This window comes from Callionymus lyra, chromosome 6, assembly GCF_982586985.1.
Source record: "Callionymus lyra chromosome 6, fCalLyr1.hap1.1, whole genome shotgun sequence".
Classification (NCBI taxonomy): domain Eukaryota; kingdom Metazoa; phylum Chordata; class Actinopteri; order Syngnathiformes; family Callionymidae; genus Callionymus; species Callionymus lyra.
In genome coordinates, this window is record NC_141823.1 from 18026583 (window position 1) to 18048334 (window position 21752).

Consider the following 21752-nt stretch of genomic DNA (forward strand, 5'->3'; position numbering starts at 1 on the left):
TAGGTATCAAGAAAAGGCAGCAACAATGATTGACATTAATTCACATTTATTTCTGTACAAGTGAAAAAAAGACACTTTCATGTGAAGACGTGGTGATTGTAAATCAAAGACTTGTCGATAAAAAACAACGTGCAACAGTTGAAACCAGCCAACGTGTAACCGTTTGAACGTGTGCGAACAATTTAGGACATTTTTCAAGATTGTTTAAAAAAAAAAGAAATCAATTCAAAAGTGCTTTTAATCCTCATAGTGTTCCATCAGGTTCCTTTAGTAAAGAGTCGGGATGTTTCACAGCTTCACAAATGACTCTCGAGGGTCAAAACAAAATCTAAAATAGTGATTATTTTGTGAGTACATTCTCCGCACATGTACCGTGAGTACCACGTATTTGGCTCGAGTGGAAAACACAGATATATCAAGACACAGGTGCTCCAGAGAAACACAAGTCCTTCTAACAAAACTTCCTTCACGTCCTCAGAAGCATCAGAGACGTCAGTCCGAGTCCGAGTCTGAGAATTCATCTGGAAAACAAAACCAGTTATAGGGATTATTTAAACACTTTTCTTTGGCGTAATTAGTAAAAATAAGAACAACATGTTTGTTCAGCTGGACGAACATTTCTACATCATCTACCACATGAAGGGTCACATGACTTTTAGACCTAAAAGTAGTTTTATTTTTTCTGTTATCTGAGGGTCTGTCTGGCTTTAATGAACCAGAATGATGCGGGACACCCTGGAAAGGCTCCCAGTATATCAGTGATGTTGTAGATAAACAAACACACAAACATGTGTTTTTAACTGTTGGAAATGTATATTTATATTAGTGGTGTGTATTGGCAGGAATTTAGCTTTTCAATACGTATCATGATACAGGGGAAACTATACTGTAAGAACAAGGCTATACTTGTAGTATTATCCGAGTACTCCCGAGACCACATGACTCAAACTGAAACCAAAATCCGTAACCAAAATCTTCAAGAGCTGAAATCGACTGTATCTTCCTGTCCCCAGTCATTGTTTGGATCTCATGGAATTTCATTGTTCCTTTAGTTGAAGAGGATGTAATGACTGTTGCCCTCTAGCGTCCGGAAGTGTAATCGCAACTCAAAAACAACAACCTGAATGATAGTATGTTCATTGTACAAAAAAAAAGAAATACCAACCTTAAAATAACTAGGGAATTATTAAACAGTTTAAATTTGACATGATTTGAAAGACAAATCAAAACGGGAGAAAAATCCAGTGCTGTTCATTATCTATTTATTTTTTTATTTTTTTATTTTTTTGTTTATCTCTTTTATTATTTCTTTTTTCCTTGCACTTTATTTTTTTCAACTGTGCTGTTGTAAAAGTGTGTTTCCCCTCTGGAGATGAATAAACATTTTCTATTCTATTCTATTCTATATATATATGACTGGGGATGAGAGGATACAGTCGACTCCATCAGCTTTTAAAGCTGATGTTTGGACATATATTGGTTTCAAAACAAATAAAAGCAGTTACGACTTCTTAAAGAGTCATGTGATCTCGGGATTACTCGGACAATACTTCAAATATATCCTAGTTCCTACAGTACCATTGCCCCTGTATCGTGATATGTATCGTATTGCAAGATTTCTACCAATACACACCCCTAATACACAGTTTACATTTCCAACAGTTAAAAACACATGTTTGTGTGTTCGTTTGTATACATCATCACTGATCTACTGGGAGGCTTTCCAGGGTGTCCCGGATGTGTCAAATATGATGTGTTAAATGAATGAGTTAAAAAGGCGTCACCCTGCTGTCTCGCCGGCTCTTCACTGGTCTGTCCTCCGTGCTTCAGGAAATCCGCCAGCTCGTTAAAAATGACGTAAAAGTCCAAAGCGAACACGATGGTGGCGACGAAGCCAAACATCTGCGAGAAGAGAAACCGATGAAACACTTTCACCAACAGGTGAGTCACAGGTGCGGACGATTACCCCGGCCGCTTTGGAGGAACCGTCCGAGTACTTGGACACGGCGATGATGGAGACGATGAAGTAGATGATGGAGGCGGTCACGCACCTCAGGAAGTCCTGTGAGAAGAACAACGTGGTCAGACTGGTGTGGAGGAACTCTCTCTGTCTCGCCACGTACCATCAGAGGCCACAGGAAGCCCTTGAACCTCTCGTTGAACTTGGTGGAGTAGGCGAAGAGCAGGAAGAGGGCGGCCAGGAACTCCAGCAGAGGGACCGTCACGAAGGCGGCGGCCGTCGACGCCGCGAAGCAGATGAAGCAGATGAAGGACGAGGCCTGGAGGCGCAGAGGAGGAGACGACGACCTTAGTGGGTTTGTGTTCAAAACAATCGACTTTGATTCAAGGTTTAGAAACTACAGTCACACCTGTCTTCAGAGATCAGTACAAACAATGAACATTAGTGTTTATTTACAGTTATGGTCCGGGTTAAATCACAGTGATCATTAAAACACAAAAACACACTTATTATCGAGAAAAAACACACACACAAGAACACAAAAACCTATGTGGAAATATCACCTCTCTTTATATGCAAACCATAGACCAAACAACGAAAATAGACAAAAACAGATATTAACAATTACACAATAAAACGCACATAAATGTACAAAAGAAATTCAGATTTGCACATAAACACACAGAGACCAACATGAACCCAATAACATTCATACATTGTCTAATGGAAAAAAAAAACATTCACACACGTTACACAGACAAAACAACATCCTATCTAAAGGAATGAGGTAATCCCTCAAGATCCCTGCGGTGACTGAGGACGAGAGGATACATTTGACTCCAGCATCTTTTAAAGCTGATTTTGGACCTTTTTTTTTTTTGTTTTAATGTAAGTAGTTGTCTGTAGTGAAGTCTGTAAATTCTACAACACCAGAGTCGAGTACTAGACAATACTATGAATATATACTTGTTATTCCAGTATCACAATATATAGTATTGTTGCTCCTGTATCGTGATACACATTGTTTCGTCAGATTTTTGTCGATAAACAATCTTGTCGTACTTATAACGGTATTAGTTTTTTTTAGAAAAAAATAACAAAAACACACACCATCAACACATAAAAAATATTAATCACACAAACCTTAGCAGAAAGACACAAGAATGTACACATAAATACTGGCACTTAACAAAACAAATATACATGTACACAAACACAGATACACTGTTACACCAAAACGCAGCACACAAAGAAAAGGCATGATGACACACAATTGTTGGGGTCGAAAACAATAAAGAACTTACTTTAAATATAGAAAAACACACAAAAAAAATTAAAAAACACAGAGAAAAACGTGCAACAACTCGAAAGACCGAGTTTGTCATGAGATACTGATGTGAGGTTGACCCCCACGCCTATCCCCCCAGGGCTAGAACCAAACTACTTCAAACACACGACTAACTACACAACATTTATCACAGGCCTGTTGGATCGTGAGCAACAATGTCCGCACACACGGACACACACACAGATACTGCAGGTACTGAATCAATCCAGGCTGGAATGTCAACTTCCTGCTCTACACTTGTGCTGAGATCAGAACCAGAACTGAGAGAATGTTCTGACTCTCAATGATTATGAAAGCTTTGGAACATCGCGAAACGACACGGATCACTTCTGTGAAATGTCTGCAGGCGTTGAAAATCTCCATCATGTGATTTCCTGATGTTGTCGCCTGTTGCTGAATCGAACTTTCACCGTTACAAGAGATAGAAACTGCTGAGCGGGCAGGATGTGAGCGCGACGGTCATGACGTGACGAGAGACTGACTCACTCTCAGAGGAAAAGTGAAGAACAAGATACAAAACAAAAGAGAATTAAAAGTTGTTAATGGGTAATTGATATCTGAGGGAAAATAATAACTATATATAAAATAACAATTAAGTGTATAAGAAGAGAGTGAGTGTTATAAGTTAATAAATAAACATGTTAACATTTAATATACAGTATTAAATTGATGAGGTTGCGCACAAGTACACAAACAAAGGAACTTTCCTAATGACCTTTAATTGATAAACTATACAATACAAGGGCAACGATACTGTAGGAACAAGTATATACTTAGTAGTATTGTCTGAGTACTAATAGACCACTTGACGAAGTCGTAACCGCTTTGATTTGTTTAATTTAAAATGTGCAAAAAAAATCCTCTCAAAACACACACAGAAGTTAACAATGATTTTAAAAGGGGAAATCACACACAAACACATGTACACACACAAATAGTATTCCTACAACCTATATTACACAACATAACTACTACAAACACAATTCTTATCAATCGCACACAAATAAAACCCCCCTAAAAAAGTGTAATAAAATACACATATACTGTAAATACACTAAAAAATATATATATATATACCAGTCACACAGTTTTTATCTTTCATTTTTTTTATTTTAATTTTTGCTTTTTTTGGGGGGCCTATCCCAGTTTCTTTTGGGGCGAAAGGCAGGGGACACCAGTCTGTCGCAGGGCACACAAAGACACACAACCATTCCCACACACACACTCATACCTACTGAAAATCCCAATGAACCTATGTATGTTTCTGGACTGTGTGAGTAAACCGGAGTGCCCGGAGTAAACCCACACACATACAAGTCCACACAGAAAGCTCACTAGTCGGCTCCCGACATATATACACATAAAAAGCAAAGTTTTTGTATATTTCATCTTATATATTTTGTATATCTCATTCATTCCTCGGGCTATTAAATTGTACAATTCTGAGTTCGGGGGCAGGAGTGGAGTAAAAGTATCATAATGTTCTGTTCTATGTTATTCTTTGTATCCTTTGTCTTTGATATTTTTCTTTGTCTTAATCTTTAGACTTAGATTGTATCATCTTGTTCTTTCTCTTTATTTCTCTTTGTTCTTGTTCTTATTTTTATTTTGATTATTTTATGAAAAATGGCTGTATTTGCTGTGGATAATTTGGAAAAAAAAACAATTTCCCAAAGGAGACCCCCTGAGGGATCAATAAAATTCTAACTACCTATATTTATCCACACATTTACATTTACCTTAATTTATATGTAATATATCCTCCTTCAAGCTTCAACTATGAAGGATGTGACCGTGACAGGAAGTGGCCTGCAGAGGGTCCACAGTGAGTGGGTGTGTAGAGAAGTAGTGACCCCCCCCTCTCACACACACACACACACACTCCCACATGAGCTCACAGTCACATGACACCACTGTCAGAATGAATGCTGCCAAGAAGACACATCCAAAAAAAAAACTCCCTCCATGTCCTCCGAGGTTTGTTATCTGCAAACCCTGGAGTCAGCATCTGAACATGAGTGTCAGGACAGGAAGTGGAGATAAAGTTTAGTATCAGGTGGACTAAGTTTCTCTCCTGTTTCCTCCCCAAGAACTGAGCCTCTTCCTGTCTCTGAAACTTTTAATAAAGTGATGCTTTTAAAATAAAAACATCATCCTGTTTATGATCAAATCTATTGTGCATCAAAAAGAAGCGTGTTGACCACTAGATGTCACTGAAGTGCACATTAAAGTTTTTCAAGAACTTCCACAGAAATAACGCAACACGTGATCTGGAAGCGACATTTGAAAAAAGTTCTTCTCACCACTTCAGCGAGGAGCAGCATTCCTTTCCTGGACGAGCAGAACTCTCTGGTGGGGAGCACGGACCTCAGGACGCTCGCGCGTGGACCCGGGGCCTCGACGTCCCCCATCGTGACACGAGGACAGAGGAGCGAGAAGTTAGAGAAGAAGAAGAAGAAGGAGGAGGAGAAGAAGACGCGCCCACGGTGGAAAACAATGACAACTGGACTGGAGCTCCAACATCTGCTCCCCCAGATGTGTAACGTGATGCTGCCGAGCGCAGGGACACGCCCACCCCGGAAGTAAGAAGGATCAGCATCAACGACGGGTCAAGAGGAACAAAGATGTGTTATTAGTGTTATTTAGAGTCGGTGTTAACCATTCAAAATTACGGAAGTAAGTTGATTTATTTTAGTTTAAATTGATTTTAAAAAAAGTAATATCTAAGATGTTACTATTGTATTACTATTTCAACTCTATAACTTGTTAAAGATCTTTGTTTGAAAAACTTTTTTCTACTTTCTTCTTCTTAACATTTTTTCTTTTTTTTTTTAACAAGTATTAGTTTTGTATTTTTTTTAGTTTTTCTATTGTACTCATCAGTATGTGTTTGTTTGCAGAAAACTCTCTTTTCATTGAAATGTTTCCATTAGAAAAATGTGCTTAAGCCCCGCCCACTGAAAACACTTCCGAAGATTAAATCTTGTTTACCATAACCACGCCCACTCTGCTGTGATTGGTCAAGCATCACGGTTTGTCACCACATGTCATCAATCCCGGACTTCTCCACCTCCAAGGGACTCGTTGAATAAACAAAGTGGGGCCAGATAACAGCTTGCTGTAGAAGTAATAAAGGACTTTGCTCTCGTAACCTCTCGTTTTCCCAGATGTCAGACGGGGAGAACTTTATAAAGTAATAAGTTCAAAACATGGTCATGATAGACAGATAGATGGATGGATGGAGAGAGAGAGAGAGAGAGAGAGAGAGAGAGAGAGAGAGAGAGAGAGAGAGAGAGGGAGGGAGGGATGGATGGATTCTTTTTTCATTTGCTGTATTTTATTATAAATATATTGGAAATACACTTTTTTCTACTTCAGAATCTTTAAATAAAAAAAAAATAAAAAAAATGTATATACAATCAAATAAAGACTAAATCTTATTTCATCATGTACTATTACTTGTTTTCATTAGTTTTTACATCATATCACGTTTTTTGTGGCTTGACAGCCTTGTAAAACTGTCACAGTGTATAATGTAACCCTAAAGGAAATGCAATTTCCTGTGCTGTAGAAAGTGTTTTAATGATATCGTAGAAATACTGTATCATTGTTTATCGGGTCATGTTTGATTAAATATGCTTCGTCCCTTTAATATAATGTATATTTAATTCCACATTGGATAGATGTAAGATGTAAACTTATATTTTTATTTAAAACATTAATTTATTGTAAATAAACTATTTAATAAAAGTAAATTAAGAATTATTTGTCAAAAAAAACCTTAGAAATAATGAACGTTGTATGTTGTCATGGCGACAAAACACAAGCAAAACTATTGCTGCAAACACTGAGTTGCAAACGTCCTGAGGGAAACACAACTTGTTAAATAAAGAAATAAACATCCTGTTGTCGGGTACGTGACGTACAACATCTAAAGGCCAAGAGAAGATCGTGAGTCTCTTGAACAGATACAGCAGCAGAAGAGCAGCACCGTGGCCACGATGTGTCGTTCTGGAGGCGGCGGTGAAACACACAAGTACCACAACCAGGGTCACATAGAGGAGAGGAAACAGCAACTCTGACTCGTGTTTGGAAAAATAAAACAAACACAAATATTATCAAGAGAAACCGAGGCTCTAAAATTAAACTCCATCAGATTCCTGTCACTGAAAGTTTGGTAAATATACAGTTTATTCGGTCTGGTACTTTAAATATATGAATTTATAACACTGATATTATACAGCATCAAAATAAAATCAAAATTTAAACATGAAACAACATCAAATCTCAAGCATTGTTATTAAGTGCATGAATAAATTTAGTGTCGTATTCAATGTGTAAAAAAAGTTAAATTCAGTTTAAATAACTACATGTTAAAATAAATCTATGAAAGATTCAATGTAAGAAAAAAACCCCAATGAAAATAAATATTAATAATACAAAAATTAAATGTAAAAGAATTTAGTGTTGGAAATACATATTTAAAGTCCGGTGGCAACAAGTTTACTTCCATAATTTGACCCGCAACTTACGTTGATAAAATATTTTATTCTCTTGCGCGACACCCCTGTAAAACAGCGCCCTCTTTCGACTGCACAAGGTAATTCACCATCACACGCATTTTGCAGTGAAACACAACAGTTCTACTTATTGTAGTGTAGGAAGTAAAATCGGCATCAGTCGAAACAATACCTGTCATAGTTTGACATCATTTAGTTCATAGTTATTCCTCTTATTGAAATAAATGAAGCGTTTGAAAGCTGCTCAGAGTCAATAAGAAAACATGACTCATCATCTGTGAGTTTCAAGACTCATCTCTTAGACTTGATGCAGGTTTTAACACCTGCAGTTTTTTTTTTGAATCGTCAGACATGATGTTGGTGAAGGTTTTCTAAAGACCGACACGAGTCATTTCCTTTAAGGAAGTCAGTTACACAAATGTGCAACGTATTCGTCACTGTGTGATGCAAACACACACATTTTTATTTTTATCTTGAGTTCTTCCTCTTGGTTCATGGTTCAACGCTGACTTTTACTTTCCGCTGCTAATAGAAAACCGACTGTTAACTTGTGAACATCCAGCTGTCAGACGACATGACGTCTGAGGAACGACCGCGGCGTGTTGATTTGACAAGTGTGTGGTTATAAACTCAATCATTTGAAATCTCTTTTGAGTTCATCCTGGAGAATACAAGGACAAAGTTAAAAAAACAATGTTTAATAAACTTATTTCTGACAACCTGTAGTAACAATGACACAGAATATTATTTTGGAATGTGGCTTAAAGGGACGAACAAGTATCGAGGTGACACTTTAGAGACGGAGTTGATAGGAATTGTGATTCTCTGCAGACGGACTGAGGTGCAGCAGCAGGTCTCAGTGCGGCCAGTCGCACTTCCAGGGAGCAGGTTGAGGAGCTTTGAGACACTTTCCTAACTTCTCACAGCCCGCCGGAGCCCAGTTCTGTCACAGAGACGACAACAGTGAACACATGTTTGGGTTTTTCATCTCACAGCTCATGTTAACCCAGGAAATTGTATCCATATTTTTTACTTCTAGTACTTCTAGTTGAGTCCTTCAAGAAACATCTTAAGACGTTTTATTTGTTAAGGCTTTTCCTTGATTTTCTGGAACTCCTGTTGTGTTATCAGTTTTATCTTGACCTTTAAAGTATATACTTTATTGAATTTAGTTTTGATTGTTCAAGCGCTTTGTGACCCTGGTCTAGAAAAGCGCTATACAAATAAAAATGACTTACTTACTTACTAACTAACATTAAGCAGTTGAAACAAAAAAACCTTTTTATTCAGAAGATTTTGACGAAAATAATTAATGAAAATATTTTGCTTCACAGCCATTATTATCACATTTATTTATTCATAATTATCCCTAATTTCAGACCCAATTTTAAGATCAATGTGGATGTTTTGTTTTTGTTAGACGAACATGACGTTGAGATTCATTTTGTTTTATTGTTTAACAAAAAGCATGCATCGTTATTTAATAAATTGGTAAGAAAAAGAGGAAAGAATTGTATCTTTTGAAAAATGTGTTAGGAAAAGCATTAAAAGGCGTATTTAAATGACAAAAATAAATAAATAAATCTTTAATTAAAGAAGATAACTAGTTAAAAAAAAGAAGCTCTAAAACACTAAACATACACAGAGATTTAATTGAATCTCAAAGCCATTAAGAAAATCAATTTAATTCCGAACAGTTAACCATAATTAGCAATAACAATACCAACATGTATGTGCACGTCAATTAAATTGCATCTGACGTCTTGTAATGGAAATAATCCCCGGGAGGAGATACAATGGTGAAACTAATAAAAGAAAAAATCAATTAAACAGACTAATGACAAATAAATGAGGCACGTGTCGTGACAATAAAACCCAAACAGAGTTGTAGCGCTAAACAATGGTTTATTTATCCACCGCGTGGGGGCAGTGTTGTGTCGCACACGGATTGGATCTGGTGAGTTTATAGATGGATTCAATAGAAAAAGCTTTATTATAGTGATATATCTTTTTACTGCTTAATTACATTTACATGTTTTTATATCACATTTATGCGATCTATAACTGAATGACTTCTCATTTTATCACGTTTGTGTCATGTTTAGAGGTACACTGTGGGAGATGGAAATCTTACCATCACAGCTCTGTCACACACGTTGAGCTGGGGAATCCCTGGCACCAGCATCTTCTTATGATCCTCCACGACTGGAGTGATCCTCTTCAGGGCCTCCAGATACTCCTCAGACAACACACTGGAGGCCCAAATGAAGTACACAAGTTTAATCCACAATCTACTTCCAAGAATACCAGTTATTTCATCTATTTGAATGACGTAAACGAAAGAAATACAAGATTAGAAAATGAAAAAGAGGTTAAATTGATCGTGGAAAAACATGACTTTAGTTTTCATCAATCAGGTTTTTGCCCTTAATAACCTTAACCCTCATGTCGACTAAGGGTTGGGATTATTTTCATAGTATTTCTTATTCTTTTTTTTATTTAGTTATAGACAGAAGTGTTTGTCTATATGATGGTCGCGACTTGGGCTCTATTTTCTTTGTCCAAAAACACACTTAAAATAATCCATACTGCTCGTCTGTAATGTATTGAAGCCTCGACATGAGGAATGGTTTGGAAAAAAAATGAAAAAACAATCTATCTTTTAAGTCTATATTTTAAGCTTGTTTGTAGCAGAAGCTAAAAGGCTACCCACACAGGAAACACTTCCATTGTCTACACTACCGTCTATAACTAAAGGGAAACAGATTCCTCTAAAAATAAACCCAACTCTTAGTCTACATAAGGTTGAGAGAAAAAAAACTAGTTTCACGTTAAGAATAACAATAGAAGACGCACAAATCAACCAGCAGGCGGCGCTGATGAGTTGATCATCACACTAGAACGCGCAAATAAATATTAACAATGTTAGTTAGCGAGCAGAAGAATACCACGTTACTCATTTATTACTAAACACATGGGAGAGAAAATCACGTTTAAGGGTTTGTTACTAGTACAACATGCGGTTCTGTTTTTGTGTTGAATAAAGCGATAACACAACAATGTAATATATTAGGGTGACGCTACCATTTTCTTCGCTACTACTTGGAATGAGGTTGTTGCAATATTGTTATGGTTTTTGGTGTTTTTTTTAGTTACATACTCCTGGCTCAGTTAAATGCATATTCTGAATTCCTAAAAATACACTTGAGCAGGCTTATTGGAGAACAAATTTGTGTTCATAAACAACATATTCATTCATCTGAATCATTTCACAATAAAAGTATCGGCAAAAATATATATCTCTACAACATTATAGGGTGACACGGATTTTTACGGGTATTACGATTTTTAACAAAATACAATCTTATATCTCTCTTCTAGTCTATCTAATATAAGAAAGCTGAGGTAGTGGATTCTTTAGAATAGAATCTCTGATGTCAGTTATTTAAGAGTAATTTGCCCATTTCTCCAAAAAATGTCTTTTATTATGGACAGAAATGTCAAGAAATAGAAATAATGGTTCAACAGTGAATATAAAGGAAATTTGATTTTTACCTAATGTAGTTATTGAAACAATATTAGGACTCATAATACAGTATAACAAACAGTAGGTACATAAGTCGTATAACCAGAATTAAGGCCTTTAGTAATGAAAGAAAGAAGCCTGCAAGTCTGTTACTGCAAACGCAACATAATAAAGTGTGTGTGCTCTTCTAGACCAGGGTCACAAAGCGCATAAACAATCAAAACAATACACAATAAAATATATGCTTAAAAGGTCAAGACACCACGGAGACAAACGCAGGAGTGTCAGAGAATCAAGGTCCCTATGATAACCTACATTAATAAGAGACATGTCCTTCATACCTGAATAAATTAAGGGTTATACAGAAGAAATATCTCAGATTTATATCTATCTATCTATCTACTCTAATAAATATGCACTCTCAACACCTCTCTTCAATACATGTGAAGTACTCACCGTCGATAAATGTTTACCAAACAAGTTTATCTATAAAAAACAAGAACGTCCAGAAACCTTCCAGAATCTGTTTATTCCCACCACTGATGTTCACACATATCTAACTAGACACAGAAATACTGCTTTACTCTTACCATACTCACACACAGTAGTATTGCCTTCAGAGGTTTGGAATGAGCTAAGCTTACCGATCAATGTCTTCTTATACTGCATTTAAAACGCACCTGGAGGAAACATTACTATCATCGTAACGTCACTAATCTATCCTGGTTAATGTTTTCTTCTTCTGGTTTGTGATCGGCTTTATTTCTACTGCGTTTCTCCTGAATAACATGTTGTTGTCGTTGTTTCTCTGATTCATATTTTTGTTTGTTTTTTTGCCTAATATTTAGCCTCCATGTCATGAGTCTGATTTATCAAAATGAGGACCTCTGTACATGATCCTACCTTGCACAGTTTTGTTTCACTTCACTTGTGCTAAACAATAAAACAAACAAACAAACAAACCTAATAAAATGACATTATCCAAAGCAGTTTTTCATGTAAGAAATAAACAAAGATGGTGAGAATGTTTAATTGAATTTACCGTAAAGATAAGAAGATAGTTTACGCTGCACATCGCAAACATTAAACATTTATAAAACCCACCTGGACCTGGGTAGCGCCCCCCCCCCCCTCAAAAAAAAAAAGAGGACACGTCCGGGTATAAGAGGACGTCGTGTATCATAAACTCTTATTTCTTGACTAGATATTTATTTATTTTCCTGACTTTAATTTGTGTTTTTCGACTCAAGAGCTGTTAACATGCTAGTCCGTGTTAGACTCAGCAGGGGGAGGGGGAAGGTTTCGCGACCTCTGACCTGTCCTCCATCTCTCGATTACCGGCGTCGGACACCCGAGCGCCGAGGCACCTCTGTGCATTATTATATTCAGAGTGTAAAACACAGGGGCCCCGAAGGCTTTCAAAGGAACGCTCTCAATAGGACCTGTAGGGTTAATGGGGCTGTGTGTGTGTGTGTGTGTGTGTGTGTGTGAGGGACGTGGGCGTCTGGTGGCGTGACACACACGTAGACAAATATCAGCAGTGCAATTACACCCCTGATACACTCGCCCCGGCAGCACCTGTGCCAGATCCTCGGCCCTCGGCGGCGCCGGGCCCCCGCTCATCCTCCCTTGATTGGCCTCTAGGGACCGTGGTCGGTGTGTGCGAGGTGAAGTGTCAATTAAAGTAATAACCTCGGGCTCCGTCCGGCACACACACACCTCTACTCGCTCTTAGATCTCCCACCGGGCGGCGAAGGCTTCCTCCATCATCTCGCACCTGCTCCTCCATCTTTTTACTCCTCTCTCTCTCTCTCTCTCTCTCTCTCTCTCTCCGCTATAATTACTAAAGTACCGACACCCGCAATTAGACTTTTTTTTTATCAGAAACTCAATCGGTGCTGTGACCCCCATGAAAAAAAAAAAAAAGGTTATAAGGATAAAAAAAAAAGATTTAAAATTGCCTTTGCTATCTGGAATCACATATTCTGTCTCCTGATCTCAATCAGCAAGAAGGATATTGCATTCCTCCGTTATCTACAGCGGGCGGCGATTGTTCGTGATTAATACGCCGATAAGTGATGCCGCGACTTAATACATATAAATGTGACAGAGATTTATCCTTTACGAAAACTTGCTCAAAAATAAAAGTTTGCTACAGTTTTTTTTTTGGCCACACCGCTAAAAAAAAAGAGCCAATAGCTCTAAATCAAAAAGAAGTAATAACACGTTTTTTTTTTGCGAAAGAATAATAATAAAAAAAAGGGCCGATGTCAGCAAAGCTCATTATCATGAGTACAAACCCGGAGCTCGCTGGTCTGGAGGAACATGGCGGAATAATAAGCAGGCGGTATGCAAATGTGGACTTTTGATTTATAATTTATGGCACCCGAGGGGGTCACGGGCATCGCTCAGGTGTGTCACCGCTCTGATTACGGATTCATAACACTATTCCTGGAACACAAACAACGCACACGGTGGCAGAAGTTGGTCGTGGGTGGGGGGGGGGGGTTATAAAGGGGGAGACAATCAAATACATCTGTCCCGTCGCCCCCACCAACCCACCACACACCACACACCCTCCTCTCTGGAAACATCTCGGTGAGGACTATTGATTGGAGACACTCGGTGGTATGCAGCAGATGAGGCCAGAGTGGCCCGCGGTGCGAGGAGGACGGCGGCGGCGGCGGCGGCTCGGCCTCCAGGGGTGGAGAGCTGAGGCGGGAGGTAAGTGTGGAGGATGAGTTAACCTCCACGCCTTTGACTCGGGGAGTCACCGGGAAAGATGATGCGGAAGCTGTTGTTTATTAATGACGGGCGACGGTTTGTTTTTAGTATTCCGGCCACTCTCGCCCCCCCAACAGGGTCCCTTTGACCCCCGGAGTAATTGAATTAAAAATGTCTTATCTTGACAGGAAACAAGCAACCTTATATTTCTGACTTTTATATTCATTCGGATATATTAGTAAAACATTAACCCAAACACTGCTAGATTAAATGCTTACAAATCTATATTTATAAAGAAATGAAGCTTATTTTATGATGTGTCTCTGTTGTTCGTGTGACTTTAGCTTCGGTTCATAGCAAAATATATTTTTTCTCATATTTAATAATATTTATCTCAATCAGTAAAGTTTGAAAAGAGGTTTAGCACTTAAAAAAAATGGAAAAAAGTCAGATTTTTAAATTAATTTAGATATCTAAATAAAAAATCATGCCGTTTTAAGATAAATTATAAATTAAATACCTGCCAAAAGAGTAGATAATTGAATACTTTCTGAGAGTAAAGGTTACTTTTTTAACAGTAGGTGTTGAGGGGGTCCCTAAATAATGCAAGCATAACACTTTAAACATAAAATCAAGCAAGAAAAAAAACACATTTTAGGAAGTATAATGTGTTGTTTGTGTGACTCTAGCTTTAGTTCTCTTGGTTCATTTTCATATCTATTGGTGTATTTTAATTCCGTGAGTAAAGAAACTACTTTAACAAAATGGCTGTCAGTTCAGACCCCAAAAATTGAATAATATTTTAAGAAAACTTTTTTCTAAAACTTAAAAAAAGTAGATCATTATACAACTTCTTATAGTAAAAGTAAAGTTTTTTTTAACGGTGGATGTTGAGACGGTCCATAAACAACACAAGGGTTAAAAATATAGAACAATAAAGAAATGTAGAAAAAGTTGAATGTGTCTCCATCTGACTTTGGCCTCATTTCTCTTCCCCATTGTTCAAAGGAACCTCCTTCGGTTCAGTGATTTATCCTTGTTTTTTAACAAGATCTTTTTTTTATTTTTTCTCACTCTAAAGGACCCAGTTTAAAATGTGGTTTATTTAAAGTAAGATTCAAAGTCATTAAAGCAGAATTGAATTCCATTATTGGATTATAATTTAAATTAATACAAAAGATATTCCCATTTGAACATGTACTTTAAAATACAACAAGAATTTATCAAACCCCCTGATATTTTTTAATTAATAATTTAGTATGTTTAACTCTTGTGTTATCTCTGGGTCAAGGTGACCCGAAGGATGGAAAACAAATGAGTTTGTGGTATCCCTTGTGTGGTCTCTGGGTCAAGGTTAACGACCTCCCTGGCTTCCAGGAGTACATATGCAGTGGTGGAGGTCGTTCTCATTGACCCAGAAGCAACACAAGGGATAACACAAACACATTTGTTTTCCGGCCTTCGGGTCACCTTGACCCTGACATAACACAAGAGTTAAAAATGCTACATTTGAAATCTCATCCATTGAATCTTAGACCATGGTTTTTAGTTGAAAAATAAGCATTAACTATATATCCTGGAGGAGTTTAGTTATTTTGGCGTCTTGCTCACGAGTGAGGGGAACATGGAGAATTGTCAGCCATGAGGTCTCTGAGCTGAGCCAGAAGACGAAGCTCATATGTTCTTAAGCTCAGCTACGTTCATGGACAGGTGAGGTCATTCAGAAGGTCATTCAGAAGACACTGGAACTAGAGCTCCTGACACACGGGGCCAGCGTCAAGAGTCATGGACTCGACACCCGGCGATACTTTCCCGACTGAACGCTCACGACCGGCGTCTCGCGACCAATCAGAAGTTTGGGCGGCGGCGACGAGGATCCACAGCGCAGGTGTCTGGATCATCACAGACACCGCTGAAGGTTTGTGAGCCGACAGGCTCTACATCATCTTAAGTGGCTCTTTAGGTGGAGGCAGAGATGGATGACAGATAAGACGCCGGTCCAGCGGGGGGAAGACAAGGAGCACACGGGCAGAACGCACACACACGTATACACACACACACACAATCACACACACACACACACACACACACAATAGACTTAACTAGGATGGAGGAGATGGAGACAGAGTCCCGGGGGAGAGACGGGAGTGAATTGAGATGCATTAGACAGAGGGAAGATTTAGAGTCACACACTGAGGTCAAAGACACTCTTTTAGTATTTTACTGCTTTTGTTTTAGACATTTATCATGATCTACTTGAGTATATACTCACAACTTGATTCAATTAAATATTTAAAACACCCCCACCACCCCTCCCTCAGCACTAATGTGGGGGCCCATCTGTCAAAACATGCTACATGCTAGCATAAAACCTCTGATGTAACAAGTCCAGGAAAAATAAATCATTTTATACCTAATTATTGATTGATTAATTAATTTTTATATGTAATTGATTGATCAAATTCATCTTTTTTTTAAGCTCACCTAAATTGTGGATAGAAGCCATATTTTCTTTATTATAAATTAATAATTGTAGCAGATGTGAAGACTGATAAATAAGAAAAGCAACTTCGTAAATTAATTTATTATTTTCTAAGATGCCGTTCTGGTCATTTACACGTGTCTGTGTTTGAAACTAGACTCAAGAGTTTCCTGGAAGTTAGTAAGAAACTTTAGTTTCATCTGCTGGCTGAGGTGAATATTGATGTGTTCTTTAGTCTAAATCATTACGAAGTAAAAAATAAACATCAGCTCTATATGCCTTGTTTCTGTTTTACTATTGTTTATTCTGAATGTTATTTTATTTCATTATCTTGTTCTGTACTGACGCCACAAAAAATCAACTATCCTATGTTCTGATTCTATATAAAGTTCAGTGAATTATTATTATTCTATTTATTATCATTATTCTATTATTATTATTATAAGTATTATAAAAATGCCAGTTTCCTCACGGACAACTCAAGAATACAACACAAAAAAATATTTTAACAAGTATAACATTGAAACAGTGTAGCTAGAGAACTTGTTTTTTTTTAGTAAAATATACTGTATATAAAGCACTTATTATGACTTATAAATAATTTAAATTAATCATAATTTAAAACCCCTAATAATAATGCATACAAAATGTTTTGTTGCTCATGTTCAATGTTTAAACCTTGTCTTTAATGATCAAATATTCATGTAAAAATAATGAACATTGACATTTTTGACGTGGCCACCATGACAAAACAATCCCAGTCTTAAACCGAATATATATATAATCCATGTCCAGCAAGTTGCGTGGGTGTGTAGAAACCATCCTTCATTCCTTGCACACTCTTTCTTAATCTTTCCGAGTGACAGGCGAGGCCGGATGACGTTAATGAAAACATCAATGTGTTATCATGCGTAAATCAAGGTAGCCCTTCTTTCCGCGGACACTTTTCCCTTTAAAGCGCATTATTAACCCGAGCGATTAATCTTGTATTTGTACCTGCAGTGGAGCAGCGGAGGGATCACAGCGAGATAGTGATCTGTTATTCAGGAGCTGTTTGCATTCACAAAGAGAATCGTGTAATCAGACGACGTCTGGCTGAGCAGATCCATCCGCCCACTTTTTTTTTTTTTTTTTTTGAATCAGCATTGATCGCATCATTCCAAACATCTGATGCTTCACAGGGATTTTCAAGTTTTTTTTTTTTTTTAAAGAAACGTACCTCAAAGGGAACCTTTCCCCAGGGTCACGACCGAGATGGAATATGATTGGCTGCTTCTCGTGCTCCTTCTGCTCATGGGTGGTCACGTTTGGAACCTCCTGACCAGGACAGAAGTTGATGCCCTGAGAGAAAAAATGAAGCGTTAAATAAAAAAACCCTAATAAATAGGGGTGCACCAAACTAATCATCATGTAACCAAGGCCGATAACTGAAACCAAAAACACCAAAATAACCTATTATGCTAATTATTTGTTAACATTTTATTTATGTCTATTACTGTGTGTGAACCTGAATAAAAAATCAAAGAATTATTCAAATGCAAGATATTAAAATTTTGCACAACAATGCACAATATAAATTAAAATGAAAACAAAAACTAAATGTGTTTGTTAAACTAAACCACACTCATGACTCATAAAGATTAAAGATTTTTTATTAAAAAATTAAATCTCATAAAAACAAAGTGTATTTTAACATTTATATGTATATGTATATGAAAGTGCAACTGCAAACTGCTGGAAAATAAAGAAGTAAGTAGTTAAACTTGTGTAATTTCTGATATTCAAGAAAAAGTAGAGAAATGTTATTATAATGAATAAAAAGGTGTCAAATGTGAAATAATAATAACTAATAGTTGTTAATCAATCGTAAACTAATTTAAAAAGAAAAAACACTGAGCAAATTAATTAAATCATCAGATGTTAGAAAGCCCATGTGTGTGTTATTTTGTTCATAGAAGTAAAAACCCTTCAGTAATAATTGTATTCAGTTAAATTATATCCTACGCTCTTGAACGCATCATGGCAACCCCATTAAATAAAGTGAGTGACTTGGTGCAGAGAATGTTAACGTCTAGTTTCATCGATTCTTTCCATCACGTCGCTTTATTATTGTGTGTAAATGCAAGGAATAAATCAGCTTTTTAAACTTTACATCTGCGTCTGTGTTCTTTAACAGGAATATTATTTACGTTTTTTAGTCACTGAAGAATTCCGTGCATCACTAAATGTAAATGAACTGCAGGAGAGTCAGACTTATATTTCCTTTATATTCGTGTAACTCTTCACAACTCAAGGAGTATAAACGTGAAAAAAAAAAACAGGACTTTTTTCTCCGGTTCACCTCGTTCTCCTCACTCTCAGGAGCCTGGCCTGATTGAGTCACACTCCCTCCTCCAGAGACCCCCTGGAGTTCCACCACCCCCGCCAGACACACACAAACATGCACCTTGTTTGAGGAGGCCCCGGCTAATATTGAAAAAATCATTCATCTGTGAGGCAATGTAGCTTGCCCCCCCCCTGAGAGCGCTGAACAGAAGACAACCAAATACATATAGACGAGCAGAAGAGAGACATGGATAGATACCCTCGGCCCCTGTAGGGCCTTCTCTCTGATCCGGCCCTGTCTTTTGAAGCAAACGGCTTAAAAAATGCAGAAAAAGAAAAATAATAAAGGAGAAAAAAAAAAAAAAAAAACATCTGAGAGAAGCAACAAGAAATCCCTGCTGCGTGAATCTCTTTGACTCTCCTGGTCCAAAACATACCAGCCAGGACTCTGTATCTCCTCCGACATTAATGATGTGGATACGGGTGCTTTCACGGGAGCAGAGCAGTCGCCGGTACGTGATAAGGTGCGTCCAGGGGGCAGGATGGGTTTATGGAAAAAGCAACATGTGGTGTCTATTTAAAAAAAGAAAATACTCATCATCCGGAAAGATCGTGTTATGTGGGTCACGACTGGATTTCCAATGACATATAATAACATGGAACTAGTTCAGCAGAGACATTTTTAGGGCCGATAACAGCTTCGTACGATGATTGGCGAGATTTTAGTGATGCCCCAGTGATTATGGAGTCAGAGTTTAGCGGTCACTTTAGTGGAAGTTGGCAAAGAACTAAATTAATATCAAGGCAGGTTCACTTGGCAATTTTAGTTCTGCATAAAATATAAATATTGTAAAGCCAAATTGTACCCAATGCCAATTTTGCCAACTTTTTTTTTGCGTTTCTGTTTGTGATTTTTATTCAACAAATTGGCAGCACAGGCCAAAAGTTTAGACATACACATTTAATTGATACATTTCTTTATCTTCATGACTGAAGGCATCAAACTTATGAATGAGTTCATGTAGAATTATGTTCTTAACAAACAAATTTGAAGTAACTGAAAACATACACCTTCTAATAGTCAAGTTTTTTCAAAGTAGCCACCTTTTTCCTTCTAATAACTGCATTGCAGACTTTTGCTTTTTCTTGATTAATTTTAAGAGGTAGTCACCTGACATGGTTTTAAATTCACAGGTGTGTCTTGTCGACGTTTCTTTGTCGAATTTGATTACTTTGTAATTGATGCCATTAGTTGTATCGTGCAGAAGTCAGGCTGATCGACAGCCTTATCGGACAACTAGAATTCATATTATCACAAGAACCAATTATCTCAATCAAGAACAACGAGAGACCATCATTACTTTTTAACCCTTTTGATATCTCTGGGTCAGAGACCCCCAAAACAAATGTGTTTGTGGTATACCTTGTGTTGTCTCTGGGGTCAACGAGAACGATCTCCACCACTGCATATGTATTCCTGGACGCCAGGGAGGTCGTTCACCTTGACCCCAGAGACAACACAAGGGATACTTCCAACACATTTGTTTTGGGGCCTTTGGGTCACTCTGACCCTGACACAAGGGTTAAGAAATGAAGGAAACTTTTGGACTGTACTGTGCATAAACGTTTTTATAAAAATAGTTGGTTAAACATGTATTTATCCTCTTGGCAGATGTAATGTCCTTTTATGTTGTCTATTAATTTGGTATAACAGCAGGCGTGACCCTTGGACGCAGGCAGGACACATTTCATATACTGTATTTTCCAAACTTTAACAGTATCTATTTCCCATAGAATTCAGTTTTATTGTTATTGGAAGCCTCCGTATGATGGTTGACGCACAACATCTCTGTTCATTACCATATAGTTATCACATGATATCAACATGAACACTTACTTTGAATTTTGATCTATCTCAACCATAGTATTTGTCCTATTTTACCAAACGTATCCATCAGTTTTATTTGTATCGTTTAGCCTCTTATCACTTATTAAAATTTGATTTATTTATTTAGGTCTGGTCTATATTATTATAGTATTAATACAACAGGTGGCTTCCTCAAAGTCTAATTCAAAAAGCTTCTTTATGGGAAAAAACGAACTTTAAATGCCCCTATTTTCACTTCAATTAAAAGCGTTTTAGTAAATATGTGTGACTTATTACCACTGTAGTACAAATAGCGTGTGTAGTAAATCCACATTAGATATATTATTTTGAACAAAACCAATTTGATTCAGATATTTCCCTCCGAGGTTTTTCTATTATGGATGGTCAGTGCAACTATTTTCGTACTCTCAACCTTCCCCCGAGTGGGAAAATAAGCTCTCATGTGTAGTCAGTAAACCAGACGTAGAGCACCACAAGTGATAACAAAACAATTTTTCAATATGAGCTTCACAACTCTCCCTGAAGCCACTTTGATAAGAGCCACTTAAGCCTGTGAAATTTCTCATTTTCCTCTTGGCTGAGCCGCGGACCGGACAGTGCAACAGTTATTAACCTGCATGTTCGTTCTTCCTGCACACCTGACAGCCCCCCCCCCTGTTTATTTACCACACATTAGGGTAAATAATCATCATCTATGAAGTCACGGCTTCGTTGCTCGAAGGTCATGATGTCAAGGGCGTCGGCGTTCGTTACAAGTTATTCAGAACTAAGACAAGCGTAACATTTGAAAATCTGACCTCACTTTGGGAATCCTATTTCAACTCTCACCTCTCCGTTTACAACGATCAGTAGAGGTCCTGATCCAACGAAAAATAATTTCTTATTTGTCGAGTATTTACTTGGCCAGACCACCTCACATTGAGCCGTGTTCTATTGAGGTTTCTGCCACAATGAAGCAGTTTTAAAATGAAGCCTTATT

The 21752-nt window shown here is 37.5% G+C and overlaps 2 protein-coding genes across 2 annotated transcripts in view; both read right to left on the reverse strand.

Annotated features, from left to right (window-relative positions):
• Nucleotides 1–29: 29 nt before the first annotated feature.
• LOC148076613 (CKLF-like MARVEL transmembrane domain-containing protein 3) lies at nucleotides 30–6351 on the reverse strand. The gene is made up of 5 exons (XM_087794010.1): nucleotides 5612–6351; nucleotides 2124–2279; nucleotides 1967–2062; nucleotides 1785–1902; nucleotides 30–521 (listed from the first exon to the last, which is right to left on the reverse strand). The coding sequence occupies exons 1-5, from the start codon at nucleotides 5717–5719 to the stop codon at nucleotides 493–495; spliced, it is 507 nt and encodes a 168-aa protein (XP_087650136.1). The 5' UTR covers nucleotides 5720–6351; the 3' UTR covers nucleotides 30–492.
• Nucleotides 6352–7583: 1232 nt separating this feature from the next.
• Nucleotides 7584–21752, reverse strand: part of galns (galactosamine (N-acetyl)-6-sulfatase) — a 28837-nt gene continuing 14668 nt past the window's right edge. The window contains exons 12-14 of the mRNA XM_087794011.1: nucleotides 17780–17901; nucleotides 9963–10080; nucleotides 7584–8771 (exon numbers count right to left, since the gene is read on the reverse strand). Of these exons, the coding sequence (XP_087650137.1) occupies nucleotides 8685–8771; nucleotides 9963–10080; nucleotides 17780–17901 (327 nt within the window). The 3' untranslated portion in view covers nucleotides 7584–8684. The remainder of the gene's footprint in view (nucleotides 8772–9962; nucleotides 10081–17779; nucleotides 17902–21752) is intronic.